The sequence below is a fragment of the Fringilla coelebs genome (genome assembly GCF_963513975.1).
Source record: "Fringilla coelebs genome assembly, chromosome: 1".
NCBI classification, from domain to species: domain Eukaryota; kingdom Metazoa; phylum Chordata; class Aves; order Passeriformes; family Fringillidae; genus Fringilla; species Fringilla coelebs.
The window spans coordinates 37,996,468-38,019,865 of record NC_140028.1 but is presented as its reverse complement, the minus strand read 5'-3'; the positions used below and the strand labels follow the sequence as shown (position 1 = coordinate 38,019,865).

The following is a 23,398-nucleotide window of genomic DNA, read 5'->3' as shown; positions in this document are numbered from 1 at the left end:
TAATAGTGGCCAGTATCTCTCTGGGAATAAAGGGGCACCATGAAATGGTGCAACTGTTGTTTAGAGTTTATTCTTTCATGCAAGGTTTTTGTCATTTTGTGTTTCTGAGGGGAGCTGGCAGAAGAGATACTTAATGGAGAAACTCCTTTAAGTGGAACTAAGCTTAAAAATCAATCTTTGCCTATCATTCCAGGAAAGACCTGCTTGCAGAAATTAAACTTTTCAATGCCTCTTTATCAAATTTTGTAAGTCAGATATATTTTGAATGTGTGTTACTGCGCTTAGGTTGAATAGTTTTGAGTGAAGGAAAGCAGAAATCACTAGGGGTAGAAACAAAAAACTATTTGGGAAGCAGAAGCTAAGAAGAGCAGCAGATCCCTACTCCTAAGTGCATGGCTTTTCCCAGAGTTAACAGAATTGGGGGAAATAAAATGTTCATACATTGAACAATAAATACAATACAATAAAATACAATAAAATCTGCCTCGCATAAGAGAGAAAAAGGGTAGAAGTTCAACCTATGGAGTACTATTTTCAACTGAGCTTTAAAAAGTGATAGTGGTGAATTCATACATTCAGATTTTCTTTAAAGCATTTTATTTTACACCACTGGACATTTTGATTAATAAACTAGAAGGATATAAAATCAATATGGCACACATTAAGTGGATTTAAAACTGGCTAGCTGATATTTCTTGATGTAATTGTTAATGAGAAGTGATTTGCATTTCCAGCATAGTTCTTCAGGGATCGGTTCGTGTCCATGAGCTATATAACTTAGCAATGACCTGAAAGAAAACATAAAATCATTACTGAGGAAGTTTTCAAATGACACAAAGATGTGGAGAGTAGTAAATGATTAAGACAGTTCATGGATACAGAGTAAGCTGTATTAGTTAATAAATTGGATCCAATCTAGCAACACTCAGAATAGCTAAATACAGGGCTGTCTGTGGACAGGAAGGAAGATGATTCTTACCATAGGGAGAGCTCAGCTCTGGGAAGGCTGTAAGACAGAAGCAGATCTTTTTTTATCATGGCATATGACCAGTTAAACCACTGTGACACAGTGGTTAAAGAGGCTAGTGTAGTGGAAGTGCATGGGAGGAAACAAATCTTTAGTGTGAAGATGAGAAAAGCATTCTCCTCTTTGTCAGTGATGTGATGAGTGGTCCAGTTCTGCTTAGTTCTCACTTCATGTCCTCAAAGCACGTTGAAAAACCAGAGTCTTAGAGCAAAGCTATGAGAGAGATTGCAAGATAGAAAATATGCTCTCACAGGTAAAAAACTGATTAAAAACTGTTTTGAAGGTGATGACTGTGGCACAACTTGACATGCCATTAGGGCAAATGGAAAGAACTGTGTATTTAAACATAGTAGAGAAACACATAGTAATTTATATTAGTTAGAAGTTACAGCTGTGTGGTCTAGAAAATTACTGTTTTCTCAGCAATTTATCAAAGAAACTTTTAAATGAAAATCATATCTGTGTTTGTTGAAGATTTATTTGAATAACAGTTGCTTTATTGAGGTCTGGTGGGCCAGAGAAGTTGTGTATGTCCCAGTCCACAACAGGAGTGGTGGAGCTAGATGATCTTTAAGGTCCCAATCCAGGCCATTCTGTTAATCTCTAATATTCTTTATAATAATTCTCACATTTAGCTTCTTACCTAGATGTATAATACACAAATGAAGTGGGATTGAAATCAGTTTTTCTGATTTTAAAATAATTTCTTAGCAGAGGTTGGTATTTTATATAATTTAAAAATTTGGGTTTATACGAATACTGTCTCTGCTGAATTGTTTCCTATGTTAAAAATCATATTTGTTTGCTATTTGAGTGGTGCTTGTTCTCAGCATGTTCTTTCCCTTAGCAGTTACTTAGCATGAAGCCTGAAGGAATGTCATCTTAAAAATCCCACTTACTGTGCAGATTCTTAGTTATTTTGGCAATGTTGTTTCATTGATTTAAAGGTAACTAAAGGGATCTACAGTAAGATGCAGCAGAGAGTTTTGTTCCCCCATTGCCATATTCTTAAATCAGTTCTTGCCGTGAGCATGGCAGTCATTTTACCCCATAGCGAGTAATGACAAAGCACTCATGGCACAGTAAAACGAATGATTTTCTGCTGGCTTTGCTTCCTGAACTGTCTTAAGAGTTGAATCAGACAATTACTGCATTTAGGGATAAAGGAGAAATGGAAAAAACTCATCCTTCTGGTGGCAGCTAGCTTAGATGTATCACAAAGTCACCTTCTGTGTTCCATTCTTTCTAAGAGTGTCAGCTGTGAAACACGTGGTAGAAACCAAAAACAGGGAAAAAAAATCTCTTCATGTTCTGGAAAAGAGTCCCCATGTAGTGTTCACTCTGTCATTCTCTGAAGTACCATCACTGGGAATAGGATGGGAGACAAAAAGGGGGCGAAAGTAGACATGATTTAGCAGCATAATTTCTAGTTCCCTTGCCAGACACGTCAACCCAGACATCAGGCATCTCTGGCTTTTTAGGTCTTAATATGAAAAGAGGCTTCTCAATCTGAGCCATTTCTCAAATAGACAATTGAACATTGAGAGTGTGTGAGCAGCTTTTGAAGGGCAGTAACAACAGAGAAGGTGCATAAGAAGCACCTACCCCATCTGCAGTTGTGTGATTTTTCAGGGTCAGTCCGAGTTACCAGAGTCAAGTTGTTGTGAAATGCTAAAGTGTAGTCAGTAATAAAATTCTGCAGTGGTGTGACTTCAACAGTAAGGACCTGGTGTTATCAGAGACGTTCTGCTGCGAGGTTCACATAGAGAAGCTTGTTCTGGTGTTCTTGAGCAATATAACTGAAAGGTCTTCCTAGGGGCCCTTCCCTGGTTGGAATATCAAACAAACCATGTGTTTTACTGTATTGTCCCACCTCTGAGAAGGAGTTCTGCTTTAAGATTACAAAACCTGTATGTGCCAAATACAGCTAATGATGGAGACTTGGAAAAGAGCTGACTTGGTTTGTGGTGGAAATTTACTTGGCTCATGAAATGGTAACAGCATTTCAGTTTGCTGGCTTTCAAAGCTGCCCACTTAGTGTATCTTCATCTGCTGTTTGTTAAGTAACAGCTTTTTTTGCCCCTAACAAGATAAATATTTCTGGACTATGCCACGAGAAAGCATTGTTGAGCAGGTCATTACTCTCTCTGAAATGTTCTTGATTTGAGTAGGCAGATTTAATGCTGAGTTCAGGATATCATGTTTTCCATCATTTCATTGGGTCAGTAGCCACTTCTGATCCCCATGGTTTGGAGAGGATTATAGGCAGGTCGCTTATAAAAGGATTCAGTCTTGCACAGGTCTAAGGGAAGATATGGTCACCTTACTGTAAAATATGTGTTTCTTTTGAAATGTATTCAATATACAACCCATGACAGAGTCCTTTGAAAATGTGGAATAGCTTTGAACTTGTGTAATGCTCATCCTTACAGAGACAGTTTTTCTGCACAGACCCAGTGACACTGGAGGTACCAAATTACATTTTTCTTTGAACAGCATTGGCAAGAAGCATAGCATAGTGTCAGAAAGATGCTCATTTCATGCTCCTGAATAAAGTTTATTCAGGGCTTTTTTTTAAACGGTCTTTATATCAGTGCTGAAAATAAGACTGAACTAATGAACCAGTGAATATGGTGTCAGACATCAGGTTAATTGTCCTGTTGAACTTTTCTTAACACAGACTTACAAAAATATTATGGAATTGTATGCAGATACACATTCTGCATTTAAAAGCTCAGATATTTGCTTCTGCCAAAGCTGTTCACTAGAGCTGTTGTAGATTCCCCATCCCTGGAAGTGTTCAAGGCCAGATGGAACAGAGCTTTAAGCAACCTGGTCTAGTGGAAGGCATCCCTGCTCATGGCAGGGGTGTTGGAACTAGATGGTCTTCAAGGTCCTTTCCAACCCAAGCCGTTCTATGAACTGTCAGTGTTTTGAATCCTGGGTGTCTATTGGGGAAAAAAAAATAAGTCAGCACAATATTCAAATAGTCATAAAAAGAAAACCTTAATGCACTTTTGCTGTATTTGGATTGTTTGGGAGGACCTTCACGTACCTTCAATTCAAGTAAAAAGAGAATTCTCTTGATGGAGTCTGAAAACCTTATTTCAGTATTGCAGCAATACATTAATGCCTCGAGGCATTAGTATAATCCATATGAATTACAACTGAAATACTTGTATAACTTCTTGGTAATCAATGTGCAGTGATTCTGTGGGTCTATTTACAGGATTAAAAACAGCTATCATGAAGCCAGTAGCAAGCTTAGAGAATTGTATTTCCCCATTTAGTCAGGAACAATGACTTAATTTGCTTTAAATGTCTTTTCCATTTCTACTGTTTTGTATTTTTAAAAAAACAAAATTTGAAGGTGAAACAAATTGCTTCCTTTCTTTGCCAGAGAGTTTATTTTTAACATTTGCTGTTCTTTTTAGGGTCGTGTGATAAAGGGGTCCTACAAGTTCCATGCCATTATCACAACATTTGAAATGATCTTGACTGACTGCCCAGAGCTGCGTAACATTCCATGGCGTTGCGTGGTCATTGATGAGGCCCACAGGCTGAAAAACAGGAACTGTAAGCTTTTGGAAGGACTCAAGATGATGGATCTGGTCAGTGTGAATCTCTCTTATCTTTGAGTCTTCTGTAGTTTTATTACTTCTGATTTACGGTTTAATCAAAAAGCAAACTAAAAGGGTTTTTTCTCAAGTAAATCATCAGGTGTTAAGAACAATAAGAGAATGCAGATGAGAAAGTATAAAATACCTGGAAGCATATGCATACCTTCAGTTTTGGAGTGCTGATTTAATAAGATTTTTCATTGATTTAGATGTAGAATAATGTAGAATAATGTAGAATATTGTCCTAAGACAATAAAAATAAACTTATTCTTTCCTTTCTCTTCCTTCATGTGAGTTAATCTATAGTCACTTCTTCATATAGACATTTATTTAAAAGTGTAATGTGGTCAGGTGGCCCAGTTTGGCCATGAGAATTAAACGGTTCTGCATTAATATCAGCTCTAATGTTAATTTGTTGTGTGGCCATGAGGATATTCTTTCATATTGACTAAGGAAGGGCAAGTGAGTTGGTTTCTGATGCTTTCATAAATATGTATTATGTTATGTGTACAAAATAGGTGCATTAAACTCATAAAGAAAAATAAGACAATGTGAAGATATTTACCATTTAAAACACACAATAATTACTTTGTTTTAGACAGAATATTCTTTTAAAATGTGAGAACAATGCAGTCATGCTAAACTAAACTGTAATTTGGTTTTTAAAAATGCGTTTTACTTATTGTGGTTGCTGTTAGAGGAAAGCAGAGCTTATAGTCTTACAGACTACAGATAGAGATATGGGACTTTTCACATTAGTTCTTGTTACACTGCTAAATTTATGTTTGGCTCTGGGCTAGTTGCTGAACCTGTCTGGGCTCCTTCTCTAAAGCATTATGCTACTTTAGTCTCTGCCACTCTCATGCTCTTTAGCATGTGGTAGGAAGGTAGAAATCTGCTTCAGGTTTCCTGTTAGATCCTGTGTTGATCTCCTGGCCTGAGATCAGTGCTCTGAGGTCATTTGGAGGTGTGGTAAATAAATGAATTTTTACTGGAAATTATGGATTAGGTTCAACTGTTTACCATCTAAAGCTCATCGTACTTGTGAAAGGGATGGGACATTGTGGACCAGTAAAATCTGTTCTTGTATCTTGGAGGACTTTTGAAGCAGCTTAAGTAGAGAAGTGTTTTTCTGGGCTATCACTGAAGGAACACCAGAGTGCCAGTTAGAAATGTCCTGAGAACAGTGTTATGTAAGTAGCTAGGGAAGGGGAAAGGAAGCAAAGGTGAGACAGACATATGGTGACAAGGGGAAAGAATTTTGTGTATTTTTCCATTGGAAATTAAAGTGATGGATTCCTAGGCAACTGTTTCTTGACCTTTCAGGAGCATAAAGTGCTGCTTACTGGAACCCCTTTGCAAAACACAGTAGAAGAGCTGTTTAGTTTGCTTCACTTCTTGGAACCAGGTCGCTTTCCATCAGAAACCACATTCATGCAAGAATTTGGGGATCTTAAAACTGAAGAGCAGGTAAACTTATCTTGCACACTTACTTTTCTATTTAGATATTGTGAATTTATCCATTTTGTTGTATATGAACTTCATTATTTGCTTTTTAAAATAATACCTATTTTTTTTCTGGAATGCCATAATGGGTTTATCCTTTTTTTTTTTTCTTTGTTTATTTTCATTTAGTTGAGGGTTTTTTGCTTTTGGTGAAAAAAACCTTTTCACTGTTCTGGGGGTTTTTTTTTGTGGTTTTTTTTTTAGTCCTTTGTCCATTGGTCTTGCAGAAACAGGAAGACATTCCCTTTATTAAAATGTAGTGTTTAAAAATAGAGGTGGGGTGTCTTGTAATGGTTTCTGGATAAAAATACTTCTATGAGAATTAACTTGTCAATTGACATTCTTCCTTAAGCATCAGAGTGAAGGGACTCTCCCTGTAACTTCTGTGGAATTAATATCTGAGAGTTTTCTCAGCGACTTAAGTGCAAACAGGAACATACCAGAAACCCAGTTTAATAAGAGGTAACCAAATGGATAGAGGTGTTTTTTTAACTCAGAAATAGATTTCTCGAGCTGTCCAAGAGAAGAAATGCATAAATCCATACAAAATGAAAGACCCTAGGTGCAACATGTTTTATATCTCAAATGTAAAAGGTTTCTTTGTATGTATCAAAATGTTTTAAAAGGCCAAACCACCTTAATATTAGGAGTTAACTGAAGCATGGCATCTTAATTTGGCCCTTTGCTTCCTGTGGTAATAACTGCATGTATTTTTGTGTGTAACTTTGTTGGCTTTGTCTGAAAATGCAATTTTTGATATCTTTCAACTTTTGACCGCTTGAATTTGTTGACTTTCTTTGAGAACAACTCTTTCACACATCACAGTCTAAATTACAAAATAGCTCTTCCTCTAGCCCCTGGCCTCCTGGCAAAATAGGATATGTTTCCATAGGTTGTGCATGCTATTACATGTCAGTCAGAATGGACACTGACCTGACTGAAAGGGAGCCAGCTCTGATGCAGAAGCCATATTGTCCTGTTAATGAAGTGTTTGAACTTCAGCTAATATATCCTAACTCCCAACATAGCTTTTGTATGGCCAGCCCAAAATGACTGGAAGCTTTTGAATCCATACATGGAACTATTACTAAAATAATGCCAATAGCAGATGAGAATTGGATTGGTTCAACAAGTTCAGGAGAACTTCTTTATCTGTTGACACTCTGATGTTTTGGAATTGGGTTTAAGTGGTGGGACAGGTTATGTGTTAATGGCTTGGGGTTTCCTCTCCATTCCTTGCAGTTGTATTCCATATATTTTCGCAATTGTTCATTCCTCTCTGCTAATGACCTTTTCTGTTCTGAAGTTGGTTTATTACTAAGGGAATTATGTAAATTCAGGAGAAAGTGTTTTTTGTTCATATTTCTGCTGTGCAGCTCTGCATCAGGAGATGATGACCAGTTTCAGGGTGAATTATTAGCTCTTCAGCACTGAGATGGTTTGTACTTTGAAGCATGGCCTAAAACAATCTAAATGCCAGGTGTTTTGGGTTTTTTTTTAATATGGAATACATTTGAGCTTTTTGTGTAAGAGACTTTACAAAAACTTAAACTTAGCTTTTTTTTTTTTGGTAAAACTGACATTTTCTTCTTTGCCCCTCCTACCCTTTAGGATGTGTCTTAACAAATATTCCACAAAACCTGGGGACACTAAAAATTATCAGTGTCATAAGTGGTAACAGAAATACAATATTTTCATTTTTAGACCAGTCCTAAATAGTATTCTACTTCAATGGATGTCAAAACTAGGGAAATAAGAAAATAATTAGAAGCAGATACATAAAGTGGGAAAATAGCATTAAATACTGATTAGTAATTAGAACTGAACTGCAAAAGTTATCTTAAAAGTGTCAGATTTGCTAATTTAATGAAGGGTTACTCTGTATGATTTGTGTGCAGTACTGTCCATGTCTAGAATGACAGTTCTGAGTGAGATCTATTTAATAACAGACATCACTAAACAGAAGAGCTACACACCAAAAATAGACTTTAGAAATGTGTATGTCACTGAGTTAACAAGGAGAACTTGCTGCTGAGTCACTGACGAAAGATTTTTTTTTTTTTTAACAATGCTCTCTACTTGGCTTTTGAGGTAGAAAACAAGGTTTTTAGAATTAAGGAAATTGAAAAATGCATATTTGATTTCTAGCAGTTTTAATTCAGTTATTTTATTAAACATCTGTTTTCCAGGTGCAAAAACTGCAAGCTATTTTGAAGCCGATGATGCTGAGACGTCTCAAGGAGGATGTAGAAAAGAACCTGGCCCCCAAAGAGGAAACCATCATTGAGGTTGAGCTGACAAATATTCAGAAGAAATACTATCGTGCTATTCTTGAAAAGAATTTCACATTTCTTTCCAAGGGCGGAGGTCAGGCAAATGTACCTAATCTTTTGAACACTATGATGGAACTAAGAAAATGCTGCAATCATCCATACCTTATTAATGGTAGGCTGCCTACTTTTCTCCTCATTTGAAAAATGGTTATGAAAATGTTCACTAGGTATAAATTCTATTTTAGTGTGTCTTTTTATTTATTCATTTATTTTAAGTAGAAAAGTGAGATAACCTTTTAGATTCTCACAGGTATGGATATCTACTAGGCAGGACAGTGCTGCTGTTGCAGCTGCTTTTTTCTGTGCTGCTTTTTTCTAAGGCTTCCTGACAGACTTAGCCCTGACTGAGTTACTGTTGATATTATAAAGTTTTCCTTTATCGTAGTTGTGAAAAACAAGACTTCAGTTATCATGCAGGTTGTTGGATGCTAGCATGAATATGGTAATTTTTTCTTCACTTATAGTTAGCTGCTACTTACTTTCTTGCTGTCAGACATCATAAGGTAGTAACTTAAATTTTCTGAATAAAAATTGTGGAGTAAGAAATCGTGATCAAGCCTCATTTTATGACCACCTGTTGTCAGTTACTTTACTTAATTTGACTAGTAAGAGAAAGATTAGGGTGAATGTCATACTAGACTTCAGAGGCTTTTTCTGTGTGATAGTATTGGGTTTAGATCAGAATTATCTTTGGCAGGTAGTATGGAATCATAAAATATCTGAAGTTGAAAGGGAGCTGTAGGGATTATTCAGTCCAACTCTCTGCTCCTCAGAGAACTACCCAAAACTAAATCATATCACTTAAGGGCCAGATAGTTCTTGAACTCTACTTGTGGTGCCATGACCACTTCCCTGGGGAGGCTGTTACAGTGACCAACCCTGTGATGAGCCAGCCAGTTCTGTCTGAAATATGCTAAACTTGTATGTGCTGGTCAGTTCTTCCCTTTGAGGGTGTAAAACAAGCCTCCATACAGGGTTGCATTCTACTGTTTTTTTGTTTCCCAGCTCCTGTTTCTTACTAGATATGATTTATGGTTGGTTTATTCTGGTTATAGGCTTCATGATGAAAGACTGTTTTGTTCCAGAGCCATATGTGTTTTCAGGTTTTTTATTGTATGACTTCCATATTGCAGTACTTAAGGTTTTTTTTCCTTGACACTTTTTGTTTAAATGGGGGGGGGGGGAATGCTTAAACTGATTGATGAAATTACATCTAATTACATTTCATGCACAAGTAATTATTCCAAAGACATAATATAGGCTTACTCCAAAGTACTTGAGCTTGTCCATGCTGGTGGCTATTGAGTTTCTAAACTCATATGACATACAGTAAAGTAGTTTTGTGGTTCTGGTGCAGGGTTTGTTGGGGTTTTTTACTTGATTTTTTTTTTGCTTAAGTTAATCCATTGTATAAATGAGTTTATCAGAATAGTTTAGGCTGTTCAGGTTATGGGTGTCTGTCTGAATTGATGCTTCTTGGCTTTCAGCTGGTTTTTAACCTTGCTATTATTTTTCCTTCATATTTGTTGAAAGAAAAAAAGAGAATATTTTGTTGCTGCTTTATTTTGTCAAATAGAGTTTATGAGCAGCGATTGCAGCATTGCCTGCAGTGGTTTTTTTCCTCAGAAGTCTTGTATCATTTAATATAATTAAGAGACTAATAAAGTTCAGGTGTTAATTTAGAAAACCTCAAATATTTTTGATTACTGTATCTTAATCTTAATAAAGAGAGGTGGGTTTGTCTCTCAAATACATTTGCCTTTATCAAACATTTTTGTGATGTTTGGAACCTTTGGACTTGCTTGGTATCATTCAGCAACATGTCAGGTGGGTTGAACCTTCAGATTTGACAGGAAAAAGAAATCCTGATGTGTTAGTGTGGAGATGGAACTAAACAAATACATCCTTTGTAATTCTAGGACAGAAAATACTCCTACGTGCTGTTGTCATCTGAGCCCAAGGTTTTATTTTGCTGATTGATATTTAACAACTTTGTAGTTAGTGTAATGGCACAAGTTTATTTTATTTCTGCTCAGAGTTTTTGCAGTGCAAGTACTTAAGGTTGCCTAGTATTCTCCTGATGAATAATTTCTTGCAGTAACAAGTTCTGTTTTCTAACCTTAACTGCTTTTATAAAAGTGTCTCTGAATCCTCATTTTCTTCCCAGTTTGTGGGGTTTGTGAGCAAGCATTTTTATTTGAACATTTGAATCTGTTTTGTGTAAGATTTGCAAACAAGTCTTCTATACAACTTCAGTTAAGGCTATATGATGGAAGTAGTATGGTAGGAGTTGAATGTAAAGTGGAGCTTTTGTTTCTTTCTTGGTTGATAGATGTGTTATGCTGAGACTAGGAGTAGGCTTCTAGTGGTAGTTACAGCATGTTGGGTATTCCCCAGTCAGTTTTGGGTAAAACACTGTCTGTCATTTTTCTTAGGGCTGGACTCCTTGTTTTCTCCATAGCAACCATTCTCAAGTATTTGTACATCGTTCCTCTCTCTATCTCCAAGAACCAGCAGTGGGGAATGCCTCTATAGTTACACATCTTAGCGCTGACCACCAGAAAGGCTCCTTACTCTGTTTGTTGTGCCCTCTTGAGCCCTGGAAGCCTCTCCTAATGAAGAGTAGAAGTGGAGGTTTCCCTGATTGACCAACCCCACATTCAAATACCTTCCTTTCATCCCCTGCTAAATATCAGCTAGAATAGGAAGTAATTTTACAAAGCAGCAAGTACTGCATCAAGTAACTTTTGGGTAACAGGCTGCTCAGTGGACATGACGTAATTGCAATTGAAGTAGGAGTTAAAAAAAAAAGGTTGATCCTTCTACAGGATTTAGCTAGGACAGAGTTATTGAAAGAACAGATTTTTGGAGTTATCTGTACTGGATTTGGGTCTTGATGAGACCAAGCTCTGATACTGTAAATTCACCCTTCAATAGACCAGACTGTGGGTTTGTTGTGGTGTGGTTTGCTTTTGCAGATGCTGTTGCATATTGGGTTGCTTCACAGTAGTGAAACTTAAATCTGGATATTGCAGTTGAGTCAGAAATAATTGCTGTAACCTGGAAAGATGACTGAAATTACTGTATAGGAACTGCTTGACAGCCTGCTGTATTCTGGAATTGCCAAAGTTCAGTACAGAATCGGAGATGTACTGCCCAAAATTCTGCCTGTTTTACAAAGACGGGCGGTGATATGATTGAAGGGAACTTTGAGTGTCTGCTTACACTCATTTCATTTGGGCTTACTTTCCTTATGTGCAAACCATTAAGATGATCCAGGGAGTCCGGATCAGGAAAATCCAGGGACGTAAAACTATCATGAAATGCGGTCACATCTTGAGCCCGTGGGGCTCTGTAAAAGCGAGCAGTGTGAGCGCATGGAGCAGCACGGAGCTGTCAGGCAGCCTGCCCCGGGTGGGATCTGCTGCAGGCACGGCGTTACAGCAGGCACTGAACCAGCCAGCGCTCAGGGAGGGCGCGTTCCGTGTTTGTTTACAGGCATCTCCTTAGAGCTGGGATTTGAGAGAGGGATGCTCAGCAGAAGCCTGGCAGTAAGCTGTTCTTCCCCCTCCCCCAACCCTTCCATCTTGCCTTGCGCTATTCAAAAGCAGTATTGGAGCTGAATATAAGACAAATTAGAAATATTTTTTAAAATGACATTTTGTTGCAAAAAAAAAATGCAGAGGGGAAAATAAGATGGCTCAAAAAAAGGGCTTCTTTGGAAGTAAAATAAGCTTAGAACAAAGATTCCTAACATTTTACATGCCAAGATTGGCAATCTGATAGTTCTTGGAATTGCCCGCTTTGTAGAAGTCACGTAAAAATGGAATAAAAGCATAGGAGAGGTTGAAGAGAAAGCTTGAACTTGGTCTGTAGTCTTCCAATAGTAAGCAGAACAAGAAAATAGTTGCTGCTGTGCATATCATTCATAAGCGAAGCAAGTAGCAAGAGAGAACTTTTGACTAATGCTGGAAGGAATAAATATGTTGGATAGCTTCATCAAACTGAAGCAAAAAAAATACATTCAGTGAGAAAAAACTAAATAGAAGGTAAAATAATTTCATAGCTGCTTCTCCCCTGTTTTTTGTTTGGATTTTTATTTTAGAATTAATAATGAAAGGAGCAGGTTCAGGTAATGTGGCTGTTTAAAGCTGATTTTAGAGGCAGATATTAAATGTGATTTTTGTCCCTTGTATTTTCCAGTAGAAACAAGATAATGCTTTCTTTCATGTTACATTTTTAAAAGGAAAAAAATCCATTTTATCAGTTGAAATATGTTTAATTTTTTTCACCTTTTTTCATTTTTTAAAAATTGAATTATGTGTCAATAGTTCTATGAATTTATTTAGGAAAGAGTTTAGTGTTGCTCAAAAGAGGAAAAAAAGAATGTATTCTCAGAGCTATTTTTTATTTGTGCTGTATTTGTGTAGATGTTTGCTTCAAATTTAAGCTTAATATTTTTTATAAATGTTTATTTTTTTTATAAATGTTTGTTCACATGGTGCTTAAAACATTCCTGCAGTTTCTATAGGGTATTGAAGGCGAGCTCATTGTTTATTAATAAAACCCTTTGCAGTGTTCATGTATTGCTGTCCAATCTTTGCAGGTGCTGAAGAGAAAATTTTGGAAGAGTTTAAAGAAACACACAATGCCGACTCTCCAGATTTTCAGCTCCAGGCAATGATCCAGGCTGCTGGCAAGCTCGTACTGATTGACAAGCTGCTGCCAAAACTGAAGGCTGGTGGCCACAGGGTGCTTATCTTTTCCCAGATGGTGCGCTGCTTGGACATACTGGAAGACTACCTCATTCAAAGACGGTGAGAGCAACAATATAATACAATTATAAATAAACTGTGCCTTCCTCAATGACCACTGCATTTAACCTGTGAGTAATCCATACAGAAAGGAAAGAAATTAAAACAGTGTTTTCTATAGTGATCTGACTTACGGGAAAAGGCAAACCTGGAGGTTGCAAGTACTGAGCCCTTTCTTTTGAGTGAATACAAAATGACCTCATATGGAGAGCTTTAAACCTCTCAGTTAAATGTTTTGGTGGCTCTAGAGTTTTTTAGTTCAGGCCTAAATTTTTATTGAATTCCTTGGGGTGAAAGTCTGTTCTTTACCAAAGAAAGAGACAAAGTAGTATGTCTTTTCTAGTAAAGTTAGTATCTTAGTTTGTTGTAGTACTTCTTACCCCATAGAAGCATATTTGTCTTTGTTGTTTTTAATTGCATATTCTTTTAAAGAAGCAGTGCCATTGCAGTGAAGCTGTCCCTATAATGCATCTCTTTTTTCAGGTACCCATATGAACGAATTGATGGTCGAGTGAGAGGCAACTTGCGTCAGGCAGCTATTGACAGGTTTTCAAGACCTGATTCTGATAGGTTTGTTTTCCTGCTGTGTACAAGGGCAGGAGGTTTGGGCATTAATCTTACTGCTGCTGATACCTGCATCATTTTTGATTCAGACTGGAATCCCCAAAATGACCTCCAGGTAATATTACAAGAGATGATTTTATTGAAAATTTTTATTTGCCTTTTTACTGTGAAATTTTCTTCACTTACAAGAGAAATTATCTGTTGTTGCTCTCTTGAAAGCATAAACAATATTATTTATATTGAAAAAAAAAACCTTTTAAAGTAGGTTCTCTGTACTGGTTATTTCAAATTCTTTTTTCTTCCATTTGTAACCTGTAACTGAATATCTGCCTTTGTTTTTTCAGGCTCAAGCACGATGTCACAGAATAGGGCAGAGCAAATCAGTGAAAATTTACAGGTTGATAACAAGGAATTCTTATGAAAGGGAAATGTTTGACAAAGCTAGCCTGAAGCTGGGCCTTGATAAGGCTGTGCTACAATCTATGAGTGGAAGAGAAAATGCCACAAATGGGGTAAGAATTAGTTTTTTAAGGTGCATTATCAACAAATGCTATGAATGTGTTATACTTTGCTTGCCTGTTTGTGTTATAGCTGGGGAACAGTGGTTTTCAGATAGAGTGATCATTTAGTCGGGTTAAATAAGGGCATTGGCTACACAAACATCTAATGGCTCACTTATTGCCAAAAGGAGGGGGCAAGTGGAGTCATGTTCCTTCAATCCTGATCCATTCTCATCATTCCACCCTTTACATTATCTTGATCCTGGCACTTTATGGAGTTCTTCTAGTTAGCTTTTGCTGGTGTAGTCTTTTTGCTTGGGGACTTACTTTGCTTTAGCTTTTTTGTCAGGTTAGTAAGTTAAATCTGCTCCCAGGAGGAGTTTAGCAGTCATCAAAGCTAAAGGGATTCAGTGACAATGAATTATTAAGTCGTTTAAACCAATCACATAACTCCACCCTGAGAATTTTGTTGTTTGTAATCTTCTTTTAAAGGTGATTTCAGCATGAATGTTTAATTGACCACCACCACATTATTGTAGAATTTCAGTTCTTAAAATGCCAAATATGAGGATGATCTATCTGATTGTGCTGTCAGATGAACACATTGGCTGGTGTCAAAAAACCCCAAAACCGTAACCCCTCTTATGTGTTACAGGTGCAACAGCTGTCTAAAAAAGAAATAGAAGATCTTCTTCGAAAGGGGGCATATGGTGCTCTGATGGATGAGGAAGATGAAGGGTCTAAGTTTTGTGAAGAGGATATTGATCAGATTCTCTTAAGGCGAACACACACAATTACTATTGAATCTGAAGGAAAAGGCTCAACATTTGCAAAGGTATGCATTGACATTCAGAGGAAAATGAATAAAACGTGACCAGAATAGATGGAAGTATATTAAATTGCCTTCTATGTCAATTTATTTTTTTTGTGTACTTGTCTTCTTTCTTTCTTTCTTTCTTGATACTACCTCTTCCTAAGTATTGTATTTGCTAGTGAAAAACAGGTATTCTTCGTAGCAATCAATCTTCTTGCTTTTACTTTTACTAGGCTAGTTTTGTTGCATCTGGGAACAGGACAGATATTTCTTTGGATGACCCTAATTTCTGGCAGAAGTGGGCAAAGAAAGCTGAGCTGGATATCGATGCTCTAAATGGAAGGGTAAGCTTTGTAACTCTTTCTAGTACAAGTAAATTGAAGATTTTCTCCTCCCCCTCCACCCCTTCCTAAATTTATACATTTTCCCTATCATTTTAGAACAACCTAGTTATTGATACACCAAGAGTAAGGAAGCAAACCAGACTCTACAGTGCAGTCAAAGAGGACGAGCTGATGGAGTTTTCAGACCTGGAAAGTGATTCTGAGGAAAAGCCTAGCACAAAGCCCCGTAGGCCTCAGGACAAATCACAAGGTTATGCAAGAAGTGAATGTTTCAGGGTGGAGAAGAACTTGTTGGTTTATGGGTAAGATATGCAAATAGGATATACTAATTGTGGCTAAAGATCTGAAAATAAATTATATATAGTAAATAACTCATCCTTCTCTTGGACACATTCACATACTATCATACTGTATAAGGCTTATACATGCCAGTCAGATTTGGTTTTGGTTGCTATATATATAAATTGCACTTATATGTGTTACTTAGTTTAAAGTATCTGAGTGTGTTACAGATGGTTATGAGCTCACTGGTAAGATAAGTGGTTTTGTGATGACAGAATATTTGTTTCTGGTTTCTCAGTGTAAAGAATTCTTGAGTTAATGAGTTTCAACCTCTCTTTTCTAAGTGTTGAAGAGAGTAATAGTGTATTTGTGAAGAACAAAGTGGTTTTGAAATCAACAGTCAATCTAGACTTTGTCACCGCTTGCATTCAGATACTTGATATTTTCCCCATTCAGTGTGCTAATTTGAATTTTATCTCTTTGCAAGCAGGTAGCTATATTTGACTTCTAACATGGTGGCCTTGAGAATGACTGTCTTTATTTTAGAAATTTAATTAAATTTAGCGTGCAACAGTTGCTAGTAATAGGTTTCTGGTTCAAAATAGGAATTTTTCCTCAAATCCCATGATTGTAGGAATTGGTTGAGTTTCTTATTTGTAGGTTACTGGGACCTTTAGAGTTAAACATATGTACTTTATTAATTTGAGTGTAGTTCAATTGCAGCTTTACGAGCAGTGAACTTATTGCCTGTTCTGTAAAATAAACATTCTTAACTCTTTGGTGCTGGAAGTTGGATTCCCTGACATAGCGTGCAAATGCAAAATGCATTAGCACTAACACAGGAGGTCCCAAGTTGCTTGATACCAGGAGTTAAATTGAAACTCACAAATTAAAATACCAGTACCCTGGCTGTTGTATTGAACATATTTTTCTTGTAGCTGGGGTCGGTGGACTGACATCCTCTCACATGGGCGCTATAAACGTCAGCTAACGGAGCAAGATGTGGAAACCATCTGCCGGACTATCCTGGTGTATTGTCTTAATCATTACAAAGGGGATGAAAATATCAAAAGTTTCATCTGGGATCTGATCACTCCAACTGCAGATGGGCAAACTCGAGCTTTGGTTAATCATTCCGGTATGTCTACCACAATCAAATAATGATGCTAGTAAATAGGAAAGAATTGCTTCAGTCGTGCTATGTATTTGGTTTAAACTATAGCCATTCTGACATGTCGTAGGATCTTGTCAGATTTTATGAGTAAGGTGGGCTTTGACTTGGTCTGTACTTAAAGGGGAAGTCTCCCTCAGACACTTTGTAGAATGCAGTGCTCTTTCCTTTAAAATTGGTTTTAAACAAATATTCCAGCATTATTTTTCGCTGGCACCTACTGCTGGATTTAATCTCTTTTGAATTGCCATTAATGAGAAAGCTTGTTTCCTTACGGCCATTTAGATTCATGAGAGTTTTTACAAGAAATATTTATATAACACCATTTTCTGGCTAGCACTCTGAATTTTTGAAATCTTCACACCTAAATTTGCATGAAAGTTTTGGTTGATTTTGTTACTTGCAATTTTCTGTACTGAGTCATGTTGCTGTTCAGTTTTTGGTGGTTGCGTTGCCCTCAAAGTAATGAATACTGAGCTTTAAACGTATGTTTGTAATGTTGTTTGGGGTGAGAGTTTTTCTATTCTGATTGTGTAAGAAATATTGGGGGTTTTCTAGGTTTGTCTGCACCAGTGCCCAGAGGGAGGAAAGGGAAGAAAGTAAAAGCCCAGAGTTCACAGCCAATGCTGCAAGATGCTGATTGGCTTACAACCTGTAATCCAGATGTATTATTTCAAGAAGACAGCTATAGGAAACATCTTAAACATCACTGTAATAAGTAAGTACTAATAAATGTTTTATTTAGAGGTTTGGGATTTTTTTTAACTACATGCTTTTGAAAAGTCCACAACTTTGGATATATTGATAGAACACAGGGACATTTAATAGGATGTAAAGGCTATTATTACTTTTTAATTTGGGGATAATCATCTAAACAAATATCTGGATGCTTCTGTAAGCTCTTTGTGACAAATCAGCACAGTTCTGAAGAAAATTATTCTCTTCTTATTAAATAAGAATGGAAAAGTAAAGACTATAGTCCTACACTAAGTCTATTTCATTTGACAATTGGCTATCTTCAAACAAAAACTGTTTGTTTCTTACCTTCTTGTGGGGGCTGATTTAAAATTCTGTTCCATAGTTGTTAAACTCATATATCCAGTTCCTAGTTTCAGGAGTTTAATGTAGTTTGCCTATATGTGGGCTTATCTTTTCTCTTCATTCTTTCTCTCCCTTCCTCTCTTGCTCTCCTCAGAGAATATTTATGTATATAAATATATATAAATTATCTATATAAATAGACAAGAATATAATATGTAATAAATATACAGAATATTTATTCTTTCTCCTTTGAGATGAAATTTCTCACCAAACTCTTTTACCTGAATTAATTTGTCCTGACTTGATTTTTGAAATTATAAGCATGTTACTAAACCAAAAGCTTTTGGGAATAAAGGTCACTGTATATAATGTTTTATTGTTTTATGAATGTCCCTTAAGAGTCTTCCTTACAAATTTTCTGGCTTTTGTTTTATAATATCTTATTTTTGTGTCAGCTTTCTTTGATGCCATCTCAGTTTTGCTTACTATATTCTCCATATAGACACTGAACCTTGTCCTAAAAATACCTTGGTTTAGAGCTGGGGATGTGGTTGATTGATTTGGGGATTTTAGGATGTTTGCCTTTGTTTTTAAATTTCTACTCTTCACTATATATATATCATGCAGTTGTAATGCAGTGTTACTGAAAGGTCATCATTACTTTTGTGGTTTGAATATGTATTGCATCTCATTAATGCTGTTTAGTGGAAAGATACTATTGATTTGAAAAGTACCTGTGGGCTGTCAATAGGGGGTGTGATGTGAAGGAGGAAAGGCATTTAAGGGGTTTATTAGCTCATTTCCAGATGCTAACCAAGCTTAATTCTTAGCTGATGACAACAGATACTCATAGAATTACATTAGTGAGTGCACTTCCAAATAAACTGCTTTCTGATTTTTCTGAACTGTTACTCAGGTCTGTTATTACATTTCACTTGCTCCTAAAGTAATGAAATTCTTTCCTGTAACATTATTTTAATCTCTCAGGTAACATATCTTCTTTACTTGCTATATCAGTTTGCAGATCTGACTTAATTTTTTAAATACTGCTTCTTTAATAATACAATAGAACAATTACAAGGACTGGGAAGATTGGTAAATATGCAAGAATGTTTTCAGTTGCTATCTTTTTCCTTCACTTCCCAGATTCACCAGGACTAAATGAATTGTAGAAGCCACATGTTTTTAGCGCAGGTAAAATTAAACAGAGGTGGAGCCAGTTAATAATCTGAGTAATTTTCTTGAAAAGGTGCCAGTTGAAGTTGGCTTTTTAAGAGTTGGTGTCCTTTCCTTACCTTTCCTTAAGTACTGTGTATGCTGGTTTAATGCATAGGACTCCTGGAAGGTGCAAAGAGCCTCTGGCTTTTGGTTTATCTTGGGTTTTATTTCGTGCTTCTCCTCTTTGGCTTGATGTAACAGCTGTTATTGCTTAATACTAAGATGATAGAGACCCTCAACAGCTTATTTACATAGCCACACAGGGAGCAGGGACACCTTACTGGTCCCAGTTACTGTGCATACAGAAAGAAGCATGTCTGACATGTTATGAATTGCAGACATGACCTTCATTCACATCCCTGCTCTTCCGAGGTTTGATTGAATAACACGTGTGAACCCGGGTATTGCTCTAGTTGCATCTGATCTCTAACAAGGACCTCTCAAAACTGGTGGTGGTCTAAATTTTTCATGCAAGTGGGTGATCAGATTACTGCTTCCCTGGTCACCCTTGCTGTTCAGGAGCAGCAGTAATTCAACAGTTGCTGTGATGAATTTGGGTACAGTGAGAGGGCAGGTTGAATAATCTCCATCTTAGCTGGTACTGGTTTTACTTCATGAACTAGGCAGCAGGGGGTGCCCTGAATTGGGTAAACATAGGAGAGCAGGATTATTTTCAGGTAGATACTTTTTCTACAGAAATGACCTCTTTTCTAGTCTCCTTGAAAAGCCAGTCTGCCATTCTCTCTCCTGCCAGCTTTGAGTGTGACCACAACACCTGACAGGGCTTCCAAAAGCTACTGCAGTATTGCAGAAATGGGAAAAAATAAACTTGGCAACGAAGATTTTTCACTTCCTTGTAATAGTTAGGTTATGCGTAGGTAAAATTTAATAGCAGTTTGAACTATAAAGAGTAAAAATAGTTAATATCTCCCAAGGGAAACGGGGGATTATTTTCCCCCTCCATTCTCAGAAGCAAAAAGTTGTATAATCTGAAAAACCTGACATTCCATATTGAGGGTTTATTGTAAGGTAGTAAAACCAGATTTTATATCTCGTTTATTCCTACAACTTCTGATGTGCTTCCAAAAATGGTATTAAGGCAGCAGCTGAGGAAATTTTATGAGATAATGAAGCAGAACAGTTACTGAAAGCCATCTGCTCAGTTGTTTACAAACTTGCTTCAATACTTCAGAGGCAGTGGTAGAGTACGTGTCTAAACTTCACAAGCTGCACTAGGTAGAACTAAATGAAATGCGCCGGGGCCGGGCTGAGCTGGGTCCCTCTCTGTGCAGTGTAAGCAGTTGCCAGGCAGGCCTGTTGGAAGCCAGCAGAAAGCACCACACAGAGGTGATTATGTGCCACCATCTGTCACGCTTCAAGCCTACCATACAGCATGGCTAATCAGCCTTGGCAGGATGATGGATGAACAGCAGCAGCTGCCAAAAGCCACTGTTGGCAAACAGTCCTGAAGTTAAGAACTTTTTCCCCCCTCTGCCTTCCTCTCCAGGGTCCTGCTGCGTGTCCGCATGCTCTACTATCTACGACAAGAAGTTATAGGGGACCAAGCAGACAAGATCTTAGAGGGTGCTGACTCAAGGTTAGTGCAAGTGCAGGTTTATTTTTTGCTTTATGACTCTGGCTTTTGTAAAGTACACATACTATCATAATGCAGCGTTTAAAGGTGGTCACACTTTATCTGTCTGTTCTCAAGCAACCGTATTATTTTATGAAGTGCAGTGGGTCATTTTCCTGGGGGAGGAAACGATGTGGGAAATGACAGAAGTGGATTTGCAGCTCTGCTGATATTGAGGGATTATTCTGTCTCAATTTAAAAAAATTAAAAATATACTAAGACCTTAAATGAATCATATTTAGATAACCATTTGACTCCCAAAATAGCCTAATTTGGGGGGGGGGGGGGGGGGGGCGGGGGGAGTATTTTTTGTTGGTTTTTTTGGGTTGATTAATTATTTTTTGTTGTTTGTTTGTTTAACCATCCTAATTATTTTTAAGGGTATTTCAATTTCTGCATTGGGTTTTGGGGTGGTTTTCCAGCTCAAAATTTATATTTACAGAGCAGCGTAAAACACTTGGGTTTTTTTAGGATGGTTTGTTTAGTTTTGTTTTGTTTAAATCTTTGTCAAGTAATATCTTTGAGAACGTGTATAACGCTGTCTTCACAGTGAAGTAGATGTATGGATACCTGAGCCATTCCATGCCGAAGTTCCTGCAGACTGGTGGGATAAGGAGGCAGATAAATCCCTTTTAATTGGAGTATTTAAACACGGTAAGTGGCGTCTCACTCTCAACAAAACTCAGTTGTAAAGCTTTCAGTGTTCAGTCATAATATTAACAAGTATTGTTCCAAAGAACTGTTGGCTTGTATCTCCCTTTTTTCTTGCCTGCATTAAAAACCTAATATGAGCTGTAAATATCAGATGCTGTTTTTAAATGTTTGCAGAACATTTGAGAAGAAAACATTACTTTCTTGGCTGTAAATAAAACAAAGCCATATTTGTTTAAATAATAGCCAAATAGTAAGATAGATCTCCATAAACTTTGCTTCCAGCACTGCTTCACTTGCTAACTCTGCCAACCAGTGTCAAAGTGGACGGTGGGCTTAACCTCTGCTATTAATCTGTACAAGTGCCTCCTGGGCTTTGTTCCAAGCAATATTTCACAAATGTCAGTGTTGAGAACTCCCGGCTCCCTTGAGTGGGATGCAGCCTTGTTAACTTTGAAAGGCTGGGGATGCAGAGCTGGCATGATATATACAGTGAGCGATTCCTGATTATAATCCCAATTCTCTGGAGGTCGCAGAGGTATTCTCAGCAGCCCAGCCTGACTAAAGGGGAGAATGATGGCTTATAAAACCTTTCATGATTACAGTTTGGCTTGAGGCTCTACAGCAGTTAGGAGCAGTGTGTTGTAGTACAAATCCTAATTGAATTGTGCTGTTCTGCCTATGTACAGCAGCTCTGTGTTGTGGGCTCAGCTGAGGCAAGTCTAGTCTAAAAATCATTTTCCTGCAGTGCACTGTTGGGATCTGCCATTTTCCATCTAGTCAACTTGGGCAGTAAAAAAGCAAACAGCAGTTTGAAAACCATAGAGAGAACAGTGTCATCTTACTGACATGCATCATCCTAAACCTAATAAGACAGGTTCGCTGGCCTTACGTATAACCCATGTATGCAGCATTTTTGCAGCCTATATTGAGGGTTCCAGCAGGGCTGGAGCTATTGAAAATACGTGTGTGTGTGTGTGTGTGTGTGTGTGTGTGTGTCTGTGCGCTCCTGTTTGCATCTGTGTGTTTCCACTGGCGAGTATTGAATGTCAAGAACCACTGTGAAAGTCATAAAGGAAACTTAAAGAAGTTTTTCACTTGTGAAAGATTTTTACTTTACTTTTTAACAGCATGAAATTTGATGCTTTCTTCACTATCTTATGTGTGTTAATGTTATTGATGGGAAAATGTCTCTGTGCTGTTGGAATTCACCAACATGAATGATTTTTTAATATTAATTAAATGTTTCCAGCATTTTATTATTTAATAATAAATTAATGAATCTAGAAAATTGTCCTTCTACTGTCTAGACCTGTTCTATTCACAGCTGGTCATAGCTTTTAAAAAGGCATTTGTCTCCCACTCTGCACACAGGTTATGAGAAGTACAATTCTATGAGAGCTGATCCAGCACTGTGCTTTCTGGAACGGGTTGGCATGCCTGATGCAAAGGCCATAGCTGCTGAACAGAGAGGGACAGACATGTTAGCAGATGGCGGTGATGGGTAAGGAGGACATGAAAAAATTAATAAACTTTATCAGCATTGTATATGTTGGCATGGGTTCATATGTCATATTATACTTACATGTTGCCTGAGGATATGAAGTGATCGTATGATGTACAAAGTACATAGATTTGTTTACACAGTTGAGCATGAAATACAAATGTATAACTTGGTACACCATACTGATTGCTTTTGTAGCTTTTTTTGCTTTTGTCCAGAAAACCAGCCCCCTCTCAAATCCAGTATTTTTCTTGAAAATATTTTTAAAATATTTTATAGGGGTGAATTTGACAGAGAGGATGAAGATCCAGAATATAAGCCAACCAGAACTCCCTTCAAGGATGAAATTGATGTAAGAACTCCCAATTTTCTGTAA

General features: G+C 37.3%; 1 protein-coding gene across 8 annotated transcripts in view; it reads left to right on the top strand.

Moving 5' to 3' along the window:
* The window catches only part of CHD7 (chromodomain helicase DNA binding protein 7), a 133,306-nt gene that overhangs the window by 97,825 nt on the left and 12,083 nt on the right, over window positions 1-23,398 (top strand). For all 8 annotated transcript variants that reach the window (XM_084222133.1, XM_084222132.1, XM_084222135.1 and 5 more), the window contains 15 exons: window positions 4,462-4,638; window positions 5,974-6,117; window positions 8,343-8,598; window positions 13,093-13,303; window positions 13,784-13,979; window positions 14,209-14,376; window positions 15,020-15,199; window positions 15,412-15,522; window positions 15,619-15,824; window positions 16,743-16,942; window positions 17,534-17,693; window positions 20,742-20,831; window positions 21,418-21,521; window positions 22,893-23,022; window positions 23,302-23,374. In XM_084222133.1, coding sequence (XP_084078259.1) covers window positions 4,462-4,638; window positions 5,974-6,117; window positions 8,343-8,598; window positions 13,093-13,303; window positions 13,784-13,979; window positions 14,209-14,376; window positions 15,020-15,199; window positions 15,412-15,522; window positions 15,619-15,824; window positions 16,743-16,942; window positions 17,534-17,693; window positions 20,742-20,831; window positions 21,418-21,521; window positions 22,893-23,022; window positions 23,302-23,374 — 2,406 coding nt within the window. The remainder of the gene's footprint in view (window positions 1-4,461; window positions 4,639-5,973; window positions 6,118-8,342; window positions 8,599-13,092; window positions 13,304-13,783; window positions 13,980-14,208; window positions 14,377-15,019; window positions 15,200-15,411; window positions 15,523-15,618; window positions 15,825-16,742; window positions 16,943-17,533; window positions 17,694-20,741; window positions 20,832-21,417; window positions 21,522-22,892; window positions 23,023-23,301; window positions 23,375-23,398) is intronic.